This window comes from Eutrigla gurnardus, assembly GCF_963514095.1.
Source record: "Eutrigla gurnardus genome assembly, chromosome: 1".
NCBI lineage: Eukaryota > Metazoa > Chordata > Actinopteri > Perciformes > Triglidae > Eutrigla > Eutrigla gurnardus.
The window spans coordinates 32,558,157-32,577,035 of record NC_139915.1 but is presented as its reverse complement, the minus strand read 5'-3'; the positions used below and the strand labels follow the sequence as shown (position 1 = coordinate 32,577,035).

At 42.0% G+C, this 18,879-nt stretch overlaps 1 protein-coding gene across 1 annotated transcript in view; it reads right to left on the bottom strand.

Moving 5' to 3' along the window:
* ddb1 (damage-specific DNA binding protein 1) overlaps positions 1 to 17,884 on the bottom strand; it is a 47,310-nt gene extending 29,426 nt beyond the window's left edge. Inside the window, exons 1-12 of the mRNA XM_084012973.1 lie at positions 17,734 to 17,884; positions 15,937 to 16,085; positions 15,733 to 15,849; positions 15,280 to 15,501; positions 14,538 to 14,652; positions 14,267 to 14,364; positions 9,859 to 10,017; positions 6,393 to 6,476; positions 5,229 to 5,345; positions 1,782 to 1,884; positions 1,102 to 1,177; positions 887 to 995 (exon numbers count right to left, since the gene is read on the bottom strand). Coding sequence (XP_083869099.1) covers positions 887 to 995; positions 1,102 to 1,177; positions 1,782 to 1,884; positions 5,229 to 5,345; positions 6,393 to 6,476; positions 9,859 to 10,017; positions 14,267 to 14,364; positions 14,538 to 14,652; positions 15,280 to 15,501; positions 15,733 to 15,849; positions 15,937 to 16,085; positions 17,734 to 17,794 — 1,410 coding nt within the window. The 5' untranslated portion in view covers positions 17,795 to 17,884. The remainder of the gene's footprint in view (positions 1 to 886; positions 996 to 1,101; positions 1,178 to 1,781; positions 1,885 to 5,228; positions 5,346 to 6,392; positions 6,477 to 9,858; positions 10,018 to 14,266; positions 14,365 to 14,537; positions 14,653 to 15,279; positions 15,502 to 15,732; positions 15,850 to 15,936; positions 16,086 to 17,733) is intronic.
* Between the last annotated feature and the right edge of the window lie 995 nt (positions 17,885 to 18,879).

Here is an 18,879-nt window from a genome sequence, read left to right as displayed (position 1 = left end):
AGTGACGTTCCACTGTAATTCCTTTTTAAAAGGAAAACTTTTTTACTCAGCATTACCTATTTATCTGTCACCCTTTGTTTAAATCTTTTACATGTTTAATTGTTTCCATGCTTTGCTTTTCCGTTAATTCTCTACTCCCTCTGAATGAAAGGTGCTGTATAAATAAAGTATAATATTATTAAAATGATTAAAAAGAATTATATATAAAAAAAGTCCCAAAACGGTCCACCACAGAGTCTTTCTTTAAAAGACCACTGAAGACCAAAGCTAAAGCCGAACTCTACAGCGAGCCGCTTCAATATTTCAAAGTATAAATATCAACTTCTAGCATTTGAAGTGAAGGAAAAAACACAAGCCGCGTAACAACTTTCAAACTAGCGCAAATGTGAAAATGTATTCACTGTAAGAATACCAACTCTGAAAGGCAAGGAGGAGTTGGTAAAACTGTCCCAGCCGTTAAAACTCAAGCCGTGTTGTCATAACAACCGTGATGTATGGTTGACGGTCGATGCGGTTGGCAGAAATCCCAACAGGTTTCATCCTCATTTAAAGAAAAAAAAACCTGAATTTAAATATGTGCAATATTCATCTCCAACTGTAAAATACATGAAGTCCTTTTTTTTTTGCTTCATTTTCACAACTCCCCTTTTCAATCATGCATGAGTCAGCTCCGGCAGAGTACATCTTATTAAATCGGGGGCAAAAAAGGGCAACAGTTGAATAAGTTATTACTATAATTAATTTAGAATCTGTGAAATTAGAGGACATTCCTGCTTTGAACTAAGATGTACAAATACAGCGAGTCGGCTCGACATCAAATGAGCGTCGGAGTTAAACTAACCAAACAGCCCACTACATTTCCAGAGACGTGTGTGTGTTTACGTACTTGGATGAGTTGCTGATGCGCCACGTTGCCACAGTAAAACGTCTGCTGGTTGTCCACGAAGCCAGGGAGTTCGGTCTCCTCGACTTCCTCGCCACTCAGCATCAACACCCTACCGAGGAGAAAGCACACACTCCAGAAGATAAGATTATAAAAAAAAAAACAATGTCGGTAATGACTCCAGAGTTATCTGGCGTGCCGCTACGGCGAACACTCACCGCGTTTGACCCACGAACGACAGCACCAGCATGTCGTCCGTCTCTTTGCCCGCCTCGGAGCGCAGCGGCCACAGACCTTGAAGATAAAAGGTTGGAAAGTTACTTTCTGCACTGGTCTGCAGAGCCGGCTAAACGCACGGCATCTATCCGGTGTCCCCGGCCGATCCTTAAACCGGTCCATCTGTCCGGTGTTAACAGGTAGCGGATCCCTCTCAGAGCGATTGATTGGCTCAGTGTATAATTGTCTCTCAGGGGGGGCAGAGGCAGTCGATAAAACAGCCGAAGCCTAACAAGTGCGAGAGGACCTTGCCTTAACCCGCGCCGTTCATCTAAGCACCAAACAACAAGTCTGGAGAGGGGGGACCTCAATTTACCGGGATGAAGAGGCGTCTGCCCCCGTCAAACCTGATTGGACTCTTCTAACTGCCGCAGACCTCGCAGCGCTCATCAGTTTGCTCGATGAAAACAAATGGGTTTCCAAAACATCCCTAATAGCCAAAGAACTATGACATCTCCAGGAACTGCAACAGCTGGCTGTCTTGGCGAGGCTAACAGATGTACAAGTTGAAGTAACTGTCGAGTCAAGTCATTTTAGAATAAGGGAACCAGGTTCCAAGACTTGAGAGGGTTTAAAGAAAACACACACACACACACACAAACACACACACACACACACGAACCTTTGATTCCCGGCAGGTCGATGCTGGCATGCTCGTGAATCCCGATGCCGTTGCGAATGATCCGCAGGGAGCCCTCCTTGAACGCCCCGGAGCACGTCACCAGCTGAAAGAAGGTTTGAGGGGTGAGATTTTTTTTGTGAGATTTCTTTCCTTGCTCTTCTATTTTTGCAGCACTGTGTCACTTAAATGGCCCGTTTACGTGACGCCGTGCTTCTCGTGTGCTTTGTCCGACAACGGATAGACTCCACGTGAAACGTTCATGTAACACTCCATTGTGGTTCAGTCATTCACGCTGCTTTTCTTCCGGTGTTTCCGGTCTGATTGGCCAGTTTAACAGTTGATTTTCTTTCAAATTTTCTTTTTTGTTACCATGCGGTGCCAACCGCTCCAGCCTAAAGGCCTGTGTCCATATATCGAGCACCTTTCTTTTAAATTGTTCCCAGCGTGGAGAGAGCGTACGACACCCAGCAGCTTTTTTGTGTGGCCATTTCAAGAAAGCATCCTCCCTTTGGTGCTCACGGTGAAAAAGATAAAGATTGACGATGAAATGCTGTGATGCATCCCAGAGGCCCTAAATGCAATATCCACATTCAAATGAATGCGAGGACTGGCGTTTCCTGACTGTTGCTTTACTGGATAACTCCAGTTTCAGTTTTAACCTTGGTCTTACTTTGTAGTTTTAAACATCATCTGTAATAACAACATCATACATTACACACTCATTAGTGATTACTGAGATGTGAACGAGGCAACATTGCTAAAAAGAAGTGTAAAGGGGCAACGAAGCAGTGAGACGATCAGTGAAGGTAGCAAACTTATTTGGAAGAGAGAGGGAAAAAAAGGCAGAAACTGTCCATCACAGTTTACAGACCAACTTCCTGGTCCAACTTTGATCTTCCCTTCTGGGCAATCATCAATATTTCAGATACTGTGTTCCAAGATCTCAGGAAATAACTTATCCTCGACAGCCCAAACTACAAAAGAAAAAGCCCCGCTTTATAATTTTTTTTTAATCTGATTGTTGTATAAAACCTTTTTGAATTTTAAGTAGTTTTCTTATTTGGACACAGTTTAATGATATTTCTTTTAACCACAAATAACGATTATTTTCATTATCAATCAGTCGAGTAAAGATTAAATAATAGAGGTCCGAGAATAGACCCCTGCAGAACTCCAAGCCCTGGGAAAAAGCTCCGATGTACAGCTATCAATTGACAAAGTATTGTCCGTCTTGAAGTTAGTAGTTATGTAGTACTAGCTATGGGTTCAGTACCTCTCGAGTGCTACGGGTAGACCTGCGACCAAAAGCCTTGGTAGTAATTAATGCTGACAGTTCTCATTAATCCCAGATCTTATAGCAAATTCCATCCAACGTGCAAATTGTGACAGACGTACTGGCAGAAGTCAGTGATATAGCACTAACAGTCGTGAAGAGTTTGAGAATCAGTATCAGTTCAATGAAAAGCTCCCGAGATTGCCAGTTCAAACAAGGCAACGGCGTTTAGATCCAGCTCCCTGAGTGTACATAATTCTGGGGTCTGTACAGTCAGACTGGAGAGCAACAGAACGATACTCATTCATCCAGTCATGGTGCGCTGACAGGATTAATACCAGAGCCCATATAATCTCAGTTTCTACCACCTGCCACCCAACAGCTTTATCCAAATGGAAATAACCACTGTGAACCTGGCAACCCACCTAACTCCCCTGAGCGTGTTCTTAGATGCCCTCACACTCTGACATAATCTGCACATATATTATGTTGTGTGTATTTGTTGTAATTTTATTTTATCAGTCATAAAGCCCAATATCGTTTGTGTTTGCACATCTATAATATCTGTGAGAGAGGTCGGGGGAAATATTGGAACGTGTCCCCGCCATTTATCCAGGTTAAATGTTGGATTTACTGCAACTGGCAAATCAAAAAAATGATTGGATTTAGTTCTGGGCCTCAACAGACTGAAATGAGCTGGAGTGTGTGGATGAATACAGTCGGTGGTTGATTGTGTGCTGGTCTGTACACAGAGAGAGGCTCCCTGCTCTAGTGGACCGCCGCCTTTGGATCCACATCAAGTACCCCGAGGGCCCACGTGTCAAGCCCTGCCAACAAAAACCTTCTGCACTGCATCGCTGTCGTTACTTCACCGTTTCACACCCTTCTGCCTCGCTGAGTCCATACAAAAAAGGACAAGTGCTCAAATCTAGAAATTACCAATATGTCAAAAAAGACATTTCAGCAAACATAAGAATAATTCACACGAAATTACAGGAACAAGACAGAAACCAATTCCATCACTGGGTAGAAGCATGAAATGTCTTTTTTTGTTGCCTTTTTAAACTTGACATTGCAACAAAACATTTTTTTTTTTTAAATCAGTTATATTGCATTATATTCTGAATGCAAAACTGGTTGACAGCCGCTGACGGTAAACACACCTCGGTAAACAGAAGAGAGCTTAAGATGACGGATCGTTTGGATTCATGTAGAGACGACGTCTTCACCGTCAGTCTTAAAGGGCGTAAATGTAATTAGGGGGAAATAACGCAGCAAGGCAATCTGTCGTTTTTCAAGTTTGTGTGCCGGAGATGCATTTCATCGATGCAGCTAAATCATATCTACGTGCAAAAATAGGCTTCCCCTCGCCTCCTCGCATCTTGAAGCACGTCGCGATCCTACATGCGTGGATACCCCGCTGCGCCCCAATCTGCAGACGTGTTTTCAGGAAGCCATGAGGCGTAAAAGAGGCGTGACATTGGACAGCTGGCTACAGCGTATTTTAAATTGACGTCTCCGAGGCAACAATGACTCTCCTTTTTTTTTTTTGCATCTTCTTCTCCCCTCCTACGCTCGCATCATCGCGTGGGCGGGATTAAGATGCGAGGAAAGGAATGGACGATGTACAAACAGGGATAAGGGAAAGGGCCCAGGGTGTACAGGGGCCCCTGTCAAAAAAATAAAATAGACTAGACAAAAGGAGAACACCCAGACTGCCTATAAAAAAGGCACAGGACACTGTGTATTTGATGTCAGCAAGATTCTCCTGAATACTTTCACCCAAGCTATTCTGGCCAGTGGCATGTTTGTGCTGTACGATGCTTAATTCTGCTGACAAAAACATTGTTAACGCGACTCAAGAAGCCGCCTGCATAAGCCCAGACTCCCCGAAGGTTGTGACAAAGAGGATAATAAAGAGGAAAAACACAGATGGGGACTCACCATGAGCTATAAAGTGCATCCAGTGACTGTTAAGAGGGTTTTCAGTAATCACCATGTCATGTCCACATCCTCCGGCGAACGCCCCGAGAAACCTTTTATTCCATCTAAATGACTTGCTTTCAATCTGCAGCTTTAATATAACATGTGTCATGTCTTTTGCTGCTTTGTTGCCAGCAAAAATACTCTCCCCCACATAAATACACAGGATTCAGCTGTTTTTGTTGTTTTACCTGGCCCTGGCCCTGCCTCTCCAGGTCCACCACACACATGTCCACGATGGGCCCCAGGTTGGTGAACGTCTCCATCACCGCCACATAGGACCCCTGGTCATTGCTGTCCACGTTGAGCTGCAGAGAAAACAAACCAATGAGAAGGGATGAGCACATGGGGACAACACTTCTGTTCAAAATGATCCTGTTTAAAAGCTGAAGATATCAAAATGATTAAAAGTGTTGATTTCATTTTTAATTCATGAATTAATCTTTTTTTTATATGTTGTGTCACGGTTTCTCTCTTTGTTGCAATGTGTATAAATGTTAAAATGAATACAATTTGAATTACAAAACAAAAATAAGTGGAATACTCCATGAAATCATTGCATTACTGAAGTCAAGAATTTTACCGATATGACAGGTTGATAAAAATGTAAAAGGTTAAAAGAAAATGCATCAACTTAAAAGTCCAGCTAAATCAAAAGTTTTTGGCATCCTCTTAAGGTGGTATTGTGATGCAATAAAGGGGCTTTTCTGTCGGTCGGTCTGTCTAAAATGGCATTTGATTGGACTGCTAAAAAGTGGGCGGGCTTAGAATGTAGCACATTGATTGACGGATGGCTTTCATGATGTTATTGGTCAGAATTGGCTGGTAGTCACTGACATAAGCACACCTCATAATTTGTTTCTACACGAGGTAAATAAAAATTTTTTGGGAGGGACGAAAGAAAATTAGGTTTCAAATTTGTGAAAAAATAAGCAGCATCTTCTGCTCCGAACGCCGGTTGTGTTTCCGATGAAGGGCTCTGAATCTGATAACGTAATGTTCGAGATGTTGATCGGTTGTGGACTACTAAAGAGCGACATAATAACAGCAGGAAAAAGCCGATAAGAGCTGACAGTGCTGCGTTACATATATTTTAAAAAGAGATAACTTCTGTAAGGGGGAGAAATAAACTCAAAACGATGAGATAGCAAATGAATGCCACTTCAGCCCACATCTTCTAAACCCATCAGCGTTGAATGTTTTTTTTAACGAAGTGGGGAATTGCTTTCTGAAAAAAAAAAAAAACATCTCCTGAACACAAACTCCACAATTTAGTACTAAATCTACTTTATACAGCGTCTGTATCTCTTCACCCGGACTTTAATGGTTGTAGTTGTGTTTTTCTTGCCGCTTACCTTCACTAACTGGGAGTCTCCCAGTCTGGAGCCAACAAAGACCACACCGTTGTCCAAGTAGGTCAAACACTCAGCGATGGATGTCTACGAGTGGAGAAACACACAGAAACACACATCTCAATCTCTGAAGCCACACCAGGGCTGCAAGTAATGATCATTTTCATTTTTGTGGCGATGCCAGCAGCACTGGCTCATGGGACGTCGCTGTCCATCTGTCAGTCAGGCGTAGGAAAATACCCAAAAATACCCGTCACCATGTCCCAGAACCCGAGACGATGGCTCCCAACTGCTTGTTTTGTCCGACAATAGTTGCTGATTTGTTTTCTGTTAATTACCTCATTTATCGTTTCGGCTCGAGGAATGCGGATACATTTGAGAATACATCCCTTTTCACGTTAAATCAACATTTACAGAGCTTTTTGATTCGCCAAAACTCTCTGTGAAGGCTCCCTGAATTTAGTTAATCAAGCTGATGAGAACATTCATCATAAAACTAAAGATATCAATACAACAAGCAGCATTTCCAAAGCCATAAATGCACAGTGCTTCAATAATTAATGCATTTGTCGATCTACCATGATTAAATCAATGTTTAATTAAGTAATTCGAGTGAAAACAACAAAGTATTCTCCTGCTTCCATTCATGTTTTTTTTACAGTTTTTGCAGCACAGCAAGCATTTTTTGACTTGACAGGTGATTTTCATAAAGAATGGGGACGGGGTCATCATTTCCAACCGCGTCGGCCCCGTCTGAAGCTCCCATTCACAAAAGATTCTACAAAAAGGACATGATAGTAATTCGACTGTGACTGCGTGTGGCTGTTAGCGTTGATCTTTGTGATTTGGGGAGTATTCCTGCAATGAGGCTCATTTGCGTCGATAAAAGCCAATTTTGGGCCAAATAGCTGCATATTACCTAATTTAAAGTGGCAATCTCTGAAGATTTTCATTAAAATTAGATGTGTTAAGTCACTATCTATTGCTGAAGGAAGTGAAGGAAATGGTGATTGAGCCAATGGCCCGCTGATGAAAGTAGTGCAATATTACAAACTGTGGTATCTGTGGTGAGATTCTCAGAAAATAAACAATACTGTACGACACTTTTCTCTCCATTGTATAAACGCAAATAAAAATGCACACAATTGTGGAAACGTGAAGCTCGTGTGTCAATTAAAAATACTTTTGTGTTTACTGTTGGCCAAACCAAATGAGCAATTATGAGACATCACCTCAGACTTTGGTTATTTCAGATGGGAAATTATTCTAATTTATGACCTTTTACATGCTAGACCATTAATTAAACCATTAAACCCGACTGCAATTGTCTGACAGCGACAACAGAAAGCTCCCCCGAGTTCAACTGTGTTCATCTATAATGAAACACAAATTAAGTCACCACAATTATAGCGTATCGTATGATGGCATTAATGGAAAGTGCAGTTGGTTGCACAGTGGAAAAAGAAGTTTACCTTTTTAAAAAGTGCGGACAGAACAGTTTGACAAATAGAACAACTAGTCAGTGTGAGCATCCTCTTAAGGTGGTATTGTGTTGCAACAAAGGGGCTTTTCTGTCGGTCTGTCTGTCTGAAATGGCATTTGATTGGACTGCTAACAAAGTGGGTGGGCTTAAAATGTAGCAGATTGATGACGGATGGCTTTCATGATGTTATTGGTTGAAATTGGCTGGTAGTAGCTGACATAAGCACACCTCATAATTTGTTTTTACATGAAGAAAAGATTGATTTTGATATTAAAATATGAAATATTGATATTGGGGGGTTTGCACATATTGTTTAATTAAACATTTCATCAACGAAGCATTGCGTTTGAAGAGACAATGCAAGCAAAGTCGGGTGACTCACTACAAGAACAAGAATCTTGTTGAGATTTAATTGTAATAAAGGGAAGGACGGCGTAATAACGACTGAAAAAATCTAAAGTCATGGCTAGTTACGTCTGTCCTGCAAGACGACAAGCAAAGAACTTTTAAAATGCTTGTTTTCTGAATGGAGTTCTGATGGATCGGAGGTCGGATATGCAAACACTGTAGCTGCTCCATCAGCACAAACAAAAAAAACAAGAAAACCATTTACAAATGTGTACAAGAGTCGAACAAATCACAGATGTAGAACAGAACGACACGGACAGCGTGGCGACGCAGCGGTGACGTATTGAGACCTTCGGGGGTGAAAGTGGGAAACGTACACAAATCTATTACACTGTAATTCCTTCACGCTGCTCAGAGGACTCTCAGTCGGCGTCGCCACCTCTCCTCTTACAGTGAGTTGCCACGGTTACGTGGACGCTCCGTTTCTCTTTCTCTCGGCGTAATAAACCGTTCTCGACGCATACCTGGTTTCCATAGCAACCTCAATTTCACTCATCAAGACCAGTGCTGGTGGCTGTTTAATCCAAAAGTTAAGGTGGTGTAGACATGAAATTTGTTATAAATTACAATCCCCCCCCAGTGTCGTTCATATTTGATCCCTCAATTTAAAAAACATAAACCAGAAGCCCGGGGTGAGGAGCATAGATCTTCATTATGCTGTTTTGAAGGAAAATGTGTAAAAAAATGTGTCAGAAATGGTACTCAGTAAACACGAATGATCAGAAAGGTGTTGATTCATGAGGTCAGAGAGGGGTCGAGTGGATCAGAGAAAACGTCCAGCACTTCTTTAATGCTATTACTAATGATAATAATGCTGTTTGTCTACATGTGATGATGCTAACTCCACCGGTAGCCCCCCTCCTCCTCCTCTGCCCTCAGAGGTGCAGACGGCGCTGATGAAATATCGAGCGGGATTTGATTTTGAGATCGGAGTCTGCTCATATCTTTTACACCTGACAGGTGATTATGGAACAGTTATGGCTCACTAGCACAAATAACACCCTGCCGGTTTGAATGTTTATGATTAAGTGGACCTGTAAGAAAGGCGTGATATGAAGTTAAAACATGCAAGAAGGAATCATTATACGTATATCACTAGGGGTATGATGACTCCTCACATTTAAATTAAGTTCCTACAATCTGGCTTCGATTCATCACCTCACCATCTCCCTCGTCTCCATGATGTTTCACGCACGGGTCAAGACTTTACGCCAAAAAAACAAAAAAGGTGCGCTGCATTCTCCCGTCAATTCTGTAAAGTAGACCCCGGATCTCCCACGTTCCCACCGGCCCCTAAACACGGCGTGTATTTGTGGGTCTGTGTGTGATATTTTTAGACATACGTCCACACAGGAAGCTTTCAAAAGCTAACTATCCAAAATGTGACGCTGAAGTCAAATATCTGTATAAAGAATATTAATATTCGGTTGTGATGTGTGTAAAATTGCTTGATATTTGAGATTACTCATGTGACTATTTTGAGGCATATTTTACCGCAGAGAAAAATCAAAAAGCAACATGAAGGGTTGAGCGAGGTGATAAAGACACACAGAGATAAAGAGACGTAAAGAATCGGACCTCTCCCAGCAGCTCCACGTGCAGGTCTTTGAGCGCCACCGTGCCGTCCATTAGCTCCTCCTTCTCCAGCAGCAGCATGAACAGGCGTCCCTCCATGTCGCCCAGCAGGTAGCGAGAGCCGTTGGGGTCCACCCGGTTGTGACAGACAATGGTGCTTTGCTGCAAATGAACAAAAAAACAAAATCAGTGAAAGATCACGCTTCTCCTTGCACCACTATGAAAGATGCATCCCCCTCACATCATGCATTATCTATTATGAGCATGTCCAAGTACAGCCAGAGACCTTCTCTTCACACCATGAGCTTCCTTTCTTTCTCATTATGAAAACATACTCGAGCGTTTACTCGACGTGCATCTGAAATCGACTCGGAGCTACAGACTGTCTGGATTCTGCCCGACAAGAAGAGCACCAAACAGAACATGTCTGCCTGCCGTCTCGCCAGGACGCCGTGTACATGTACAACCGGAGTGATATGCATCTGTGTCACGTGGTTTCACCGCTAGCCCCGCCCCTTTAGGAGACTAGCAGCAGATCCCAAGTCTGTTGTCTGCACAATGGGAGAGGTGAACGTGAACCAAAGACCAATTCGGATCTTCCAAACAAAGAAAAGAGAGGGGGAAAAAAAGGATAGTAACTTTGTTTGAGACTTTTCTCCATCTCAGCATAACACTCCAACAAGATCTGGCAACGTACTCATTTTTGGAAAAGCTAAATATGGCTGACATCTAATGTTACCAAAAGAAAAACAAAAATACACCATGCAAATATAACCCAATCTGCTTTCATGTGTATACCATTTCAAACCACTGGCAGAGCTTTGGAAATACAAATAGCACCAGAAAACTTGTTTTTTTATTTTTGGCTCCATGTTAGAGAAACACAGTCTGTGGTTGTTGGCATATCATACAGTATTAAACAAGACACGCTCCCTGAATAACTGCACAGCTACTAAAGTGAGAAAACTCCACTGACACAAACTATAACAGGAGTAACACGTCTCCTTTGACTTTGCACCTGAACTAAACTCCCTCGGGACATCGCCTCTCGTCTTTCATTCATGGTGAGATTCGGGTTGCCTCATGCTAACCAGACTGGGCTGCAGCAAAACATGTTTGGGGAAAAAAACCCTCAAAACATCATGGGCGTTTTTGAACTCTAGTTGCTGGAGAGCTGGAGCCTGCCGTCTCCACAATAAGCCGGCTAGAACAACGGGCGTGATTGGAATTGGCATTAAAAATCACGTACTGTGACCGAGCTTCCTCTACTTCCTCCTCCAACAGAAGCCTTTTGTTATTGTCCTCGTCTACAGTCGAAGCCGAGCCAATTTCTCACTTGATTGAACATTTATGAAAACTTATTTCCACAATCCCGCCTGCCTGCCTGCGGTGTTGTTTACATCTTCTGTCCATTCTACTTTAATTTTCACAAACTCGTCTGAATGGCAGGTGATTAGCTTGTTAACGTGCTTTCACACCTTTAGTTCATTTGGACAAAGGAGGTAAAAAAAGATTGTACATTATTGAATTTTAGCTCTGACTTTTTAACAAACCAAATCAGTGTTGAACAGCTCACCAAGAAATTATAATAAGCGTTATTATTTCGGGTAGAAATGGACTGGAACACTCCCACATGGTAGGAGAGAATGCATGGACACGCACCGCTGCACACTTTTTAAGTGGACTTAATGAACTGACAAAGCACACACACAAGAGTCGGATACAAGCACAGCAGCTTTAACAGCTTTAAACCTGTTAATCAGCGCTTAAATGTTGATTTGCATAAAAAAAGGTCACATGCACGGCCTTAAACAGATCAATAGGTCGTTCCTTTCTCCATTTTTAACTGTAGTTTAGCTTTTGTAATCATGCTACAATGACATATCCGCCTTCATAAAATCCTGCTTTCAACGCCACAAACAAACAAACTGCTCCGGAGTCTGTTTGGAACCGCATTCACCGAGCAAACGCACCTTCAGATCCAACGAGTGAACCCGGTGGGCCGGCCCCACAACAAAACCAGTCCACGACTACGCACTCAAGACGCATTCGGCTGACTCCCACGCAGAGCAGAACATTTGTTTTTCCCACATCTGCCCTCATGAGTGACAACTTATTAATGAGCTGCCAAAAAAGCTGTTATACTTCAAAAGGATACGCTTCTGTTTCCTTGACACCGCTGAAAGGAGCACGTGTTTCAGCAGCATACTAATGTTACATTAGGTGCAGGGGAAGAGAAAAAAACAAGTTAATCCTTTCATTTAGAGGGTTTTCATTAGTCAAACAGCGATAATAGATGCCCCCCCTCCCTCTGCTGAGCACTGCTGCAGCGACGCTACTGCAGGCGGGTGACAGAACGAATCAGCAGGACACAGATATGAACCAGGAATCGATTTTAAAAAACGTGTGTTGCATTTTTGATCCGTGATGAGAGGGGATGAAAGGACAACGTTGCACAGAAAGTGATGGAACATTTGATGGATGCTCGGTTGAAGGACGCTCACTTTCCAGCTAACTATCGATAATGAATATTTCTACGTTCGATGCTGATACGGCACAATACTTTTCTGTGTCATTCGATTACTGCTTTTGCACCAGTGGAGATTAACCGTCACTGCCATATAAAAAAACCCTACATTTTCTGATGTACTATGAGTTAATAATAACCACAACTAGAGTTGTGGCCTGTTGCACCAAAGATTCCAGATATCCAGGATAATGATGACAAAGTTGGGTTCGACGTATCCCAAAGAGCAGTCTGGCTTAACGGGCTGCACAAAGGGCCAAACCGGGATCAGCAGGTAGTGAAGCCAGCCTTAATCCCCTATCTAGGTTTAGTTCAATAACCCTGAGGAGCAAAATCACAACCCTGAAAACTTTCCCTGTCTGTGACAAATATTTCAACCAGTGACGGAGAGGGAAATGTAGACGATAAAAAAAAAAAACATGCTCTGAAAAGTCTTTAATCTGTTTTAATGTGTTTTCTTATACATTCCTAAAGGGATTTGTGTCTTTGAGTTTACCCCAATTTTGGTTCTAATTTTATTTAGTTTATGTTCTTATCTTATTTTAATAGTTTAACATATGGTTAAGTCTATATAACAGTAGGTATAATGTCCTTGTTGTGGGCTAAAAATGTAAATTTACAGATGGCTCATTGAGAAGAATATGTATTATAAATTATTGTATGGACCTGAAAATCGTAGAACAAGGAGAATTTAAAAAAAGTATCTGCATGCCATGCGACACGACTGTGAGCATGAGATTAAGTCCTGATTTCGGCCCTTTAATCGGCTCTCAACTCCAAAACGTTTTCATATGCTATCTGTCGACCTCTCACTGATAGCTTAGTTCGACACAGCCTATAACTCCAAAAGACATGATTATTTTATAATGAAGATGAAATCAAGCGGTGTGACTCCAAATCAAAAGCCACAAGCCAATCAAGTGATTTCCTTGCTGCATTAGCCCCGCTGTACGTCATACTGTGATATTTTGGTATTTAATTTTATTGACCAACTCAAAATGTTCCCGTCTCCAACGTCGTACGAGACCGCGGTACCAAAAAGCAGCGCGACAGTGAAAGAGCACTCTCTGATTGTAGAGGCAGGATGCTGTGGAGGAGCTCCTCTGGGCCTTGAGCTTTGTTAAATGTGAGCAGACTGCAGACGGCGACTTAATCTGGATAAGATAACACTAAAAAGCAGTGGTGTGTGGGGAGCTGAAGTCATCATCGCAGCAGTTACAGAGCCTGCCTTTAAATGCCCTTTCAACATCAATCACAAGATTCGTCACAAATTGCCCAACGTGTTGCGCCTCGGGGTCTCCTAAAGGCAGCAAAATATTAAGAATTTCCTCAGACAATAAAGATTCTGTCTGATGACTTTGTTTTTTACGACCACCATGTGAACCTGGGAGTCCCAGAACAGCTCCGCTCAACTCGACACCCTGGGATTACCAACTAAACCTGATACCCGTGACTATTAGGAAACTTGGCAATATAGATAGAAACCTGTGACGGAGCATGAAATCAGCTTGTTAGGGCTGCCGTCGTCGCCTGTCGCCAGGTCTACCTGTTTTGGGAACGTTTAATGAGATGTAAAGTAGGACGTGCGGTCTCCAGGGAAGTAACGGGGTGTAACAGATATATTAAGAAAATGCACCATCATGCCAGTGGGAGGCTTTTAAATGATATAGAATTGGCTTTGCCTCCCATTTATGAAAGGAAATAACTATAAAATGAACGTAACAATATAAAAAATAACATTATTCTTGGTGTGTTTCTATCAATTCTACACTATTATATCATTTCCTTTTGACTGCCGATTGATACAAATACGTAAAGCTGAATGTTCTGCTTTTTGATGAGACGGATGACAGAAATTTCCATACTGTCGTTTGACGTCTTTACCTTGATAGTAGGCGGTGCGATGGCCAAGTATTTGTCTCCGTTGTGGTAGGTGATGGACTCTTGTCCTATGATTATAGCGCCACCAAATGGCTCCGGCACTGAAACGCAAGCACACACAGGCAGGTGGAGTCACTGCAGACAATTTTATTCTGATGGGGTTTTTTTAAGTCGGTAAAAATCAGGATAGATAACAATTACTTGATTAAAACCCACATAACAATGTTGATTTACTAATAGATGTATTAACATACAGTATATATGCTCTTATTACCTGGGATGACCATAGATGCCTCGGCCTCCACGTTCTCCTGTTTCCAGGGACCCTTGTTGAACTCCTTCTCCCTCAGAGAAACCTCGTAGGTCTTCACATGGCGTCCCTGCGGGTCCTACGATACACAACAAGGAAACCGTGTGGCCTTTTCAAAAGAAAGGTCTTGAACGAGGACGATAAGACATTAAGTTTAGGTTCTCCGTGGAGTTTTAGAACTCTGGTAGCGGTATGTAGCCGTTTCTCTACGAGGGTCTACAATACACAGTACACAGTCCCACCTATGGTGTCACACTGTCATAGGCTTTATATAAAGAGTGGTTGTCGTCACGGTGACGTCACTCCTTGGTTTGTGGACTATTTTTTGGGAGCGGAACTGAACACTGAATACGACATTTTAAGGCATCCAAACAGTTATAAATGAACGTCCATGAAGGGAAAACTCACTGGGAAAAAGTTGTGAGATTAAAACACTGACAGAACATCAACCGTCGACCTGTCAATCACAAGGTAGCCCCGCCCACTAAAGCATCCCCTGCTTTCTGGTCTGGTGGACTCTAAATGGACCATAATGTACTAAATGAATGTCATGCTGGATTGAAGAAGACTTGAAACTAGAGATTGAGACCATAAACTGTCACTATGGGCTTTAAATAATAAAAGAACAATACATACAAAAGTCCCACCAGTGTGAATTTAGCAACATGTCCTCCTAAACACACACTCCCTCTCCTCCCTGCAGTACCTGGTAGATGAAGCAGACGGTCGGGGCCTGGCAGCCATACAGGAAGTGCACGTCGATGACCTGCAGCTCCTCCAGTCTGATGTTGAAGGCCTTGAGCTCTCGGTTGTCCCGGTCCAGTGGGATCACCTTGAACAAGCCGTCGTACAGCCGCAGGCCAATCATACGGCATTCTGGGTCGACGATTCCTATAATGCCCGTTTCTGATGGACGCCCGATCCGATCCTGCAAAAGTGGATTTTGTTTAGAAAGACCAGCAGGACATAAACATGTGTTCTCAAACTGTCTCAAACCTTTAACTTTCAAATGAGAACTCCACGACTTTAAAGCAAAATAAATGTATTTAATGTCGATGCAGATAAAAGATTCTTCCACATTTATGCGAACCCATGAGGAAGTGTAACCGCGAATATGAGCGGATTTTCATGGATCGTGTTACTGCCGTCTCTCTCCCACCTGGACGTTGCCGTGGGCACGGGTGATGATGTCGATGCTCTCCCCAGTCTGCTTGTATTCGAGGATGCAGGCGTTGTACTTGGATGTGAGGATGAACAGCAGGTCTTTGCTCTCGCCCTGAAAAAAAAAAAAAAAAAAGGTGAGACCAGTTATTCTAATGGACCGCCAGCTAATTCATTTAAAGGAACTTTTAAAAACACTCACCTTTGGCCTGAAGAGCTCCATGACAGCAATCTTCCCGTACATCCCCACCTCCTTGACGGGCCTCAGCCCTTCTGCCGTGACCACATAGATCTCCAACCGTGTGTTTTTAGCGATGAGCAGATTGAGGTCTTCCGCCGAGGTGAAGTGACCTGTAGACACACCGGCATTTCGTAATATGTTAATGACGCTGTTGTTTGGGTGTTAGGGGCGGAGAAAGGTGGACAAATATCAGCAACAGGCCTGGAGACCAATGCTGATGACATGAAAAATCCTAATTTTCATGATTAAAAGGTTAACCTGTGCAGAGCGTGATTATTGCTGCTTCTAAAATGTATTTAGACGAGTGCAAAAGCCAACAATTACTTTCCCCTTTGGATTGCAGGACTTGGATTTCAGAACATGTACGTTAAAAAATTATTTCTCTAAGTACATGACGTGGCTGTACTGTATTAAAATGTTTAAATTATTCTTTTTTATTAGAATATTTACCAGTTATTAGTGAAGCAACTTGTTGATTAATCAATTAGATGGTCAATTGACTCATTATTTCACAGACATTTACAGAGAGAAAACTCAAACAGTTGCTTGTTGTCGCTTAATTGACTAACGTGCATTTTTATTTCTTCAGCATCTTTATAACTTGACAGTTAATTAAAGATGTCATTTAAACATTTAATTGTGGAAATAAGCACTAACATATCTGTATACTGTCTAGGCATGCAACGAGATGTTAATTTCACATCAGGATTGTTATCCTGGCCAAAAATAATTATTTTGATTCACAATATTATCCCGATAATCTCTCTTAGTTATGAAACCATTATTTGCATCACATCTCAACTTCAAACAATCTAATATAAGACAATTATGAATCATATGGTCTCCCTAAATACCTGTATTTTTATTATAAAAGGCACCATTTTTTCACTTCTCCACCACCATAGCGAGCTAGACATCTTTTTTCCAAGTCATCCATGACGATATTTAAGATCCATGATTGTGTTTTTTACCCCAATGCATGATAAAATCCTATAAATCGTTGACATCCCAAAGTTGTGAACAACAAGGCATTTTTTCATGCCGATACGTGGACTTATGATGGGATGTTACTCTCTTAAATCATATTAATATTTTTAAAAAAAAGGGAATATGATGGTTCACACTGAAGCAAAAACAGTCACGTGTCCACGTCAAACCCTAAAATTAACGTCACGTGGGTTTAAACGGTGATGGCGCAGAGATTATTTTAGCATTACATTCACGTTGGTGGGGAGAGATGTGAGACGATGAGTTCGGACAATCTTCACGTATTTTATATTTAGTGTCCGACACACGTCACAACAAAAACACCAGCTATGTCGTCATTTAAAAGTGGGGGGACAGTTTGTCAGGAAACGCAGTTAGCCAGATAGTTTGGGTGATGCGATGATGTTTAGTCAATCGTTTATTTTATTTTATTTTATTTGGGGGGTTAGTAAACTACGACAGCTAGCGTTATATCCTAAAAAACAGACCCGATGAACGGTTCGACCGGGTCGTACGTGCCACACACACACACACACATGGCACAAACGGGGCTAAGAGTGTCACGACTCGCACGCATACTAATAAGTATGTAATAAAGTACGCGTAGGCGAGCAAGTAGACATTTTAGCCTTTAGCTGTTTAGCAAAACAACAGCTAGCGGCTGCTACAGGCCCGACCGGGGCACTTTGGCTCACAGCGCGGGAGCGCAGCTAGCATGCAGGTGGGCAAACGTTCACACAACAAACGTTACGAAGACCCCGCGATATTTACCCGTGATGCAGGCGTTGACCGCCGTCGGTTTCTGGGCCGTTACCACGTAGTTGTACGACATTTCTTTTTTGACGACAACAAAAAGACAAACACCAGAGCAGTGTTTTTTTTTAATCTCACGCAAGGGACAAAATCATTGATAATAAAAACTTCCGGAAGTAGCTAACGGGAGCCGTTTTTTTCAGGCATGATGGGTTAGCGAAGCAACGGCAGCTGTAGGCGGAGCGCCCCCTTGCGTCTTGGAGGCCTCGGTGATTTAGAACCAACGCCGAGTTTTACAATTCTACACTTTCTACTCCTCCTAGTTTTAATGAAAATGTAATTAAATGATCACCTTTTTCTTATTAAAATTACGCAATTTAATTAGTCTTGCCAAAGCAACAGCCAGTAAAAAAAAGTAATACTTTTTACTTTGAGTACATTTCAGTTCCTGTACTTTTTCACTTTTACTAAAAAATGAGAATTAGTACTTCTACTCTTAAATCTTCTTTTTGAACACACGATTACATACTTCTACTTGAGTACTCCCCCCTTTTATACTGCTGGGCGAGATGAAAGTCTGCATTCCTGCTCACTTCTGTCTAACCTGTGAACCTGCTACTAACAGAACCTATACTGTACAGACTGCTGCTACAGACACTATTTCATTTATCAGATATAAGCCAGACAGACTCTAGTTTATGAGTGAACACAAACTTTTGTGTTGTGCCTTTATTTCCCCTATAGACAGGGGCATAACATAAATTGGGGGCTGGTCTATAGTAAAATTTGTTTCATAGTAAAACGATTTGTTTGCTTATTTTGCTTGGTACATGCTCAGACTGTTTATAAAAAGTATGTCTTTTGACACAGACCCATTTGTGTTTGAGCCTAGTTTAGAGAAATTACACAAATTAGCTTTTGATTGCGAATTTGTTTAACATATCTGTGCCATTAAATGTTAAAAAAACAGAAATCAAAGCGTTATCGATGGAGCAGCTGGTGGCAGGGGGTATTATCTCACGGAAAAAGCCTCAGACGGGTATTTGTGCTGTTACTAATTTAGAACATTTATGCTGTAAGGCACACTGTAATGTAAGTGTTTATTAATGTATTTATATGTTTATTATGTAACTATAACTCCTCTCATTAAGCATGATGAAAGCT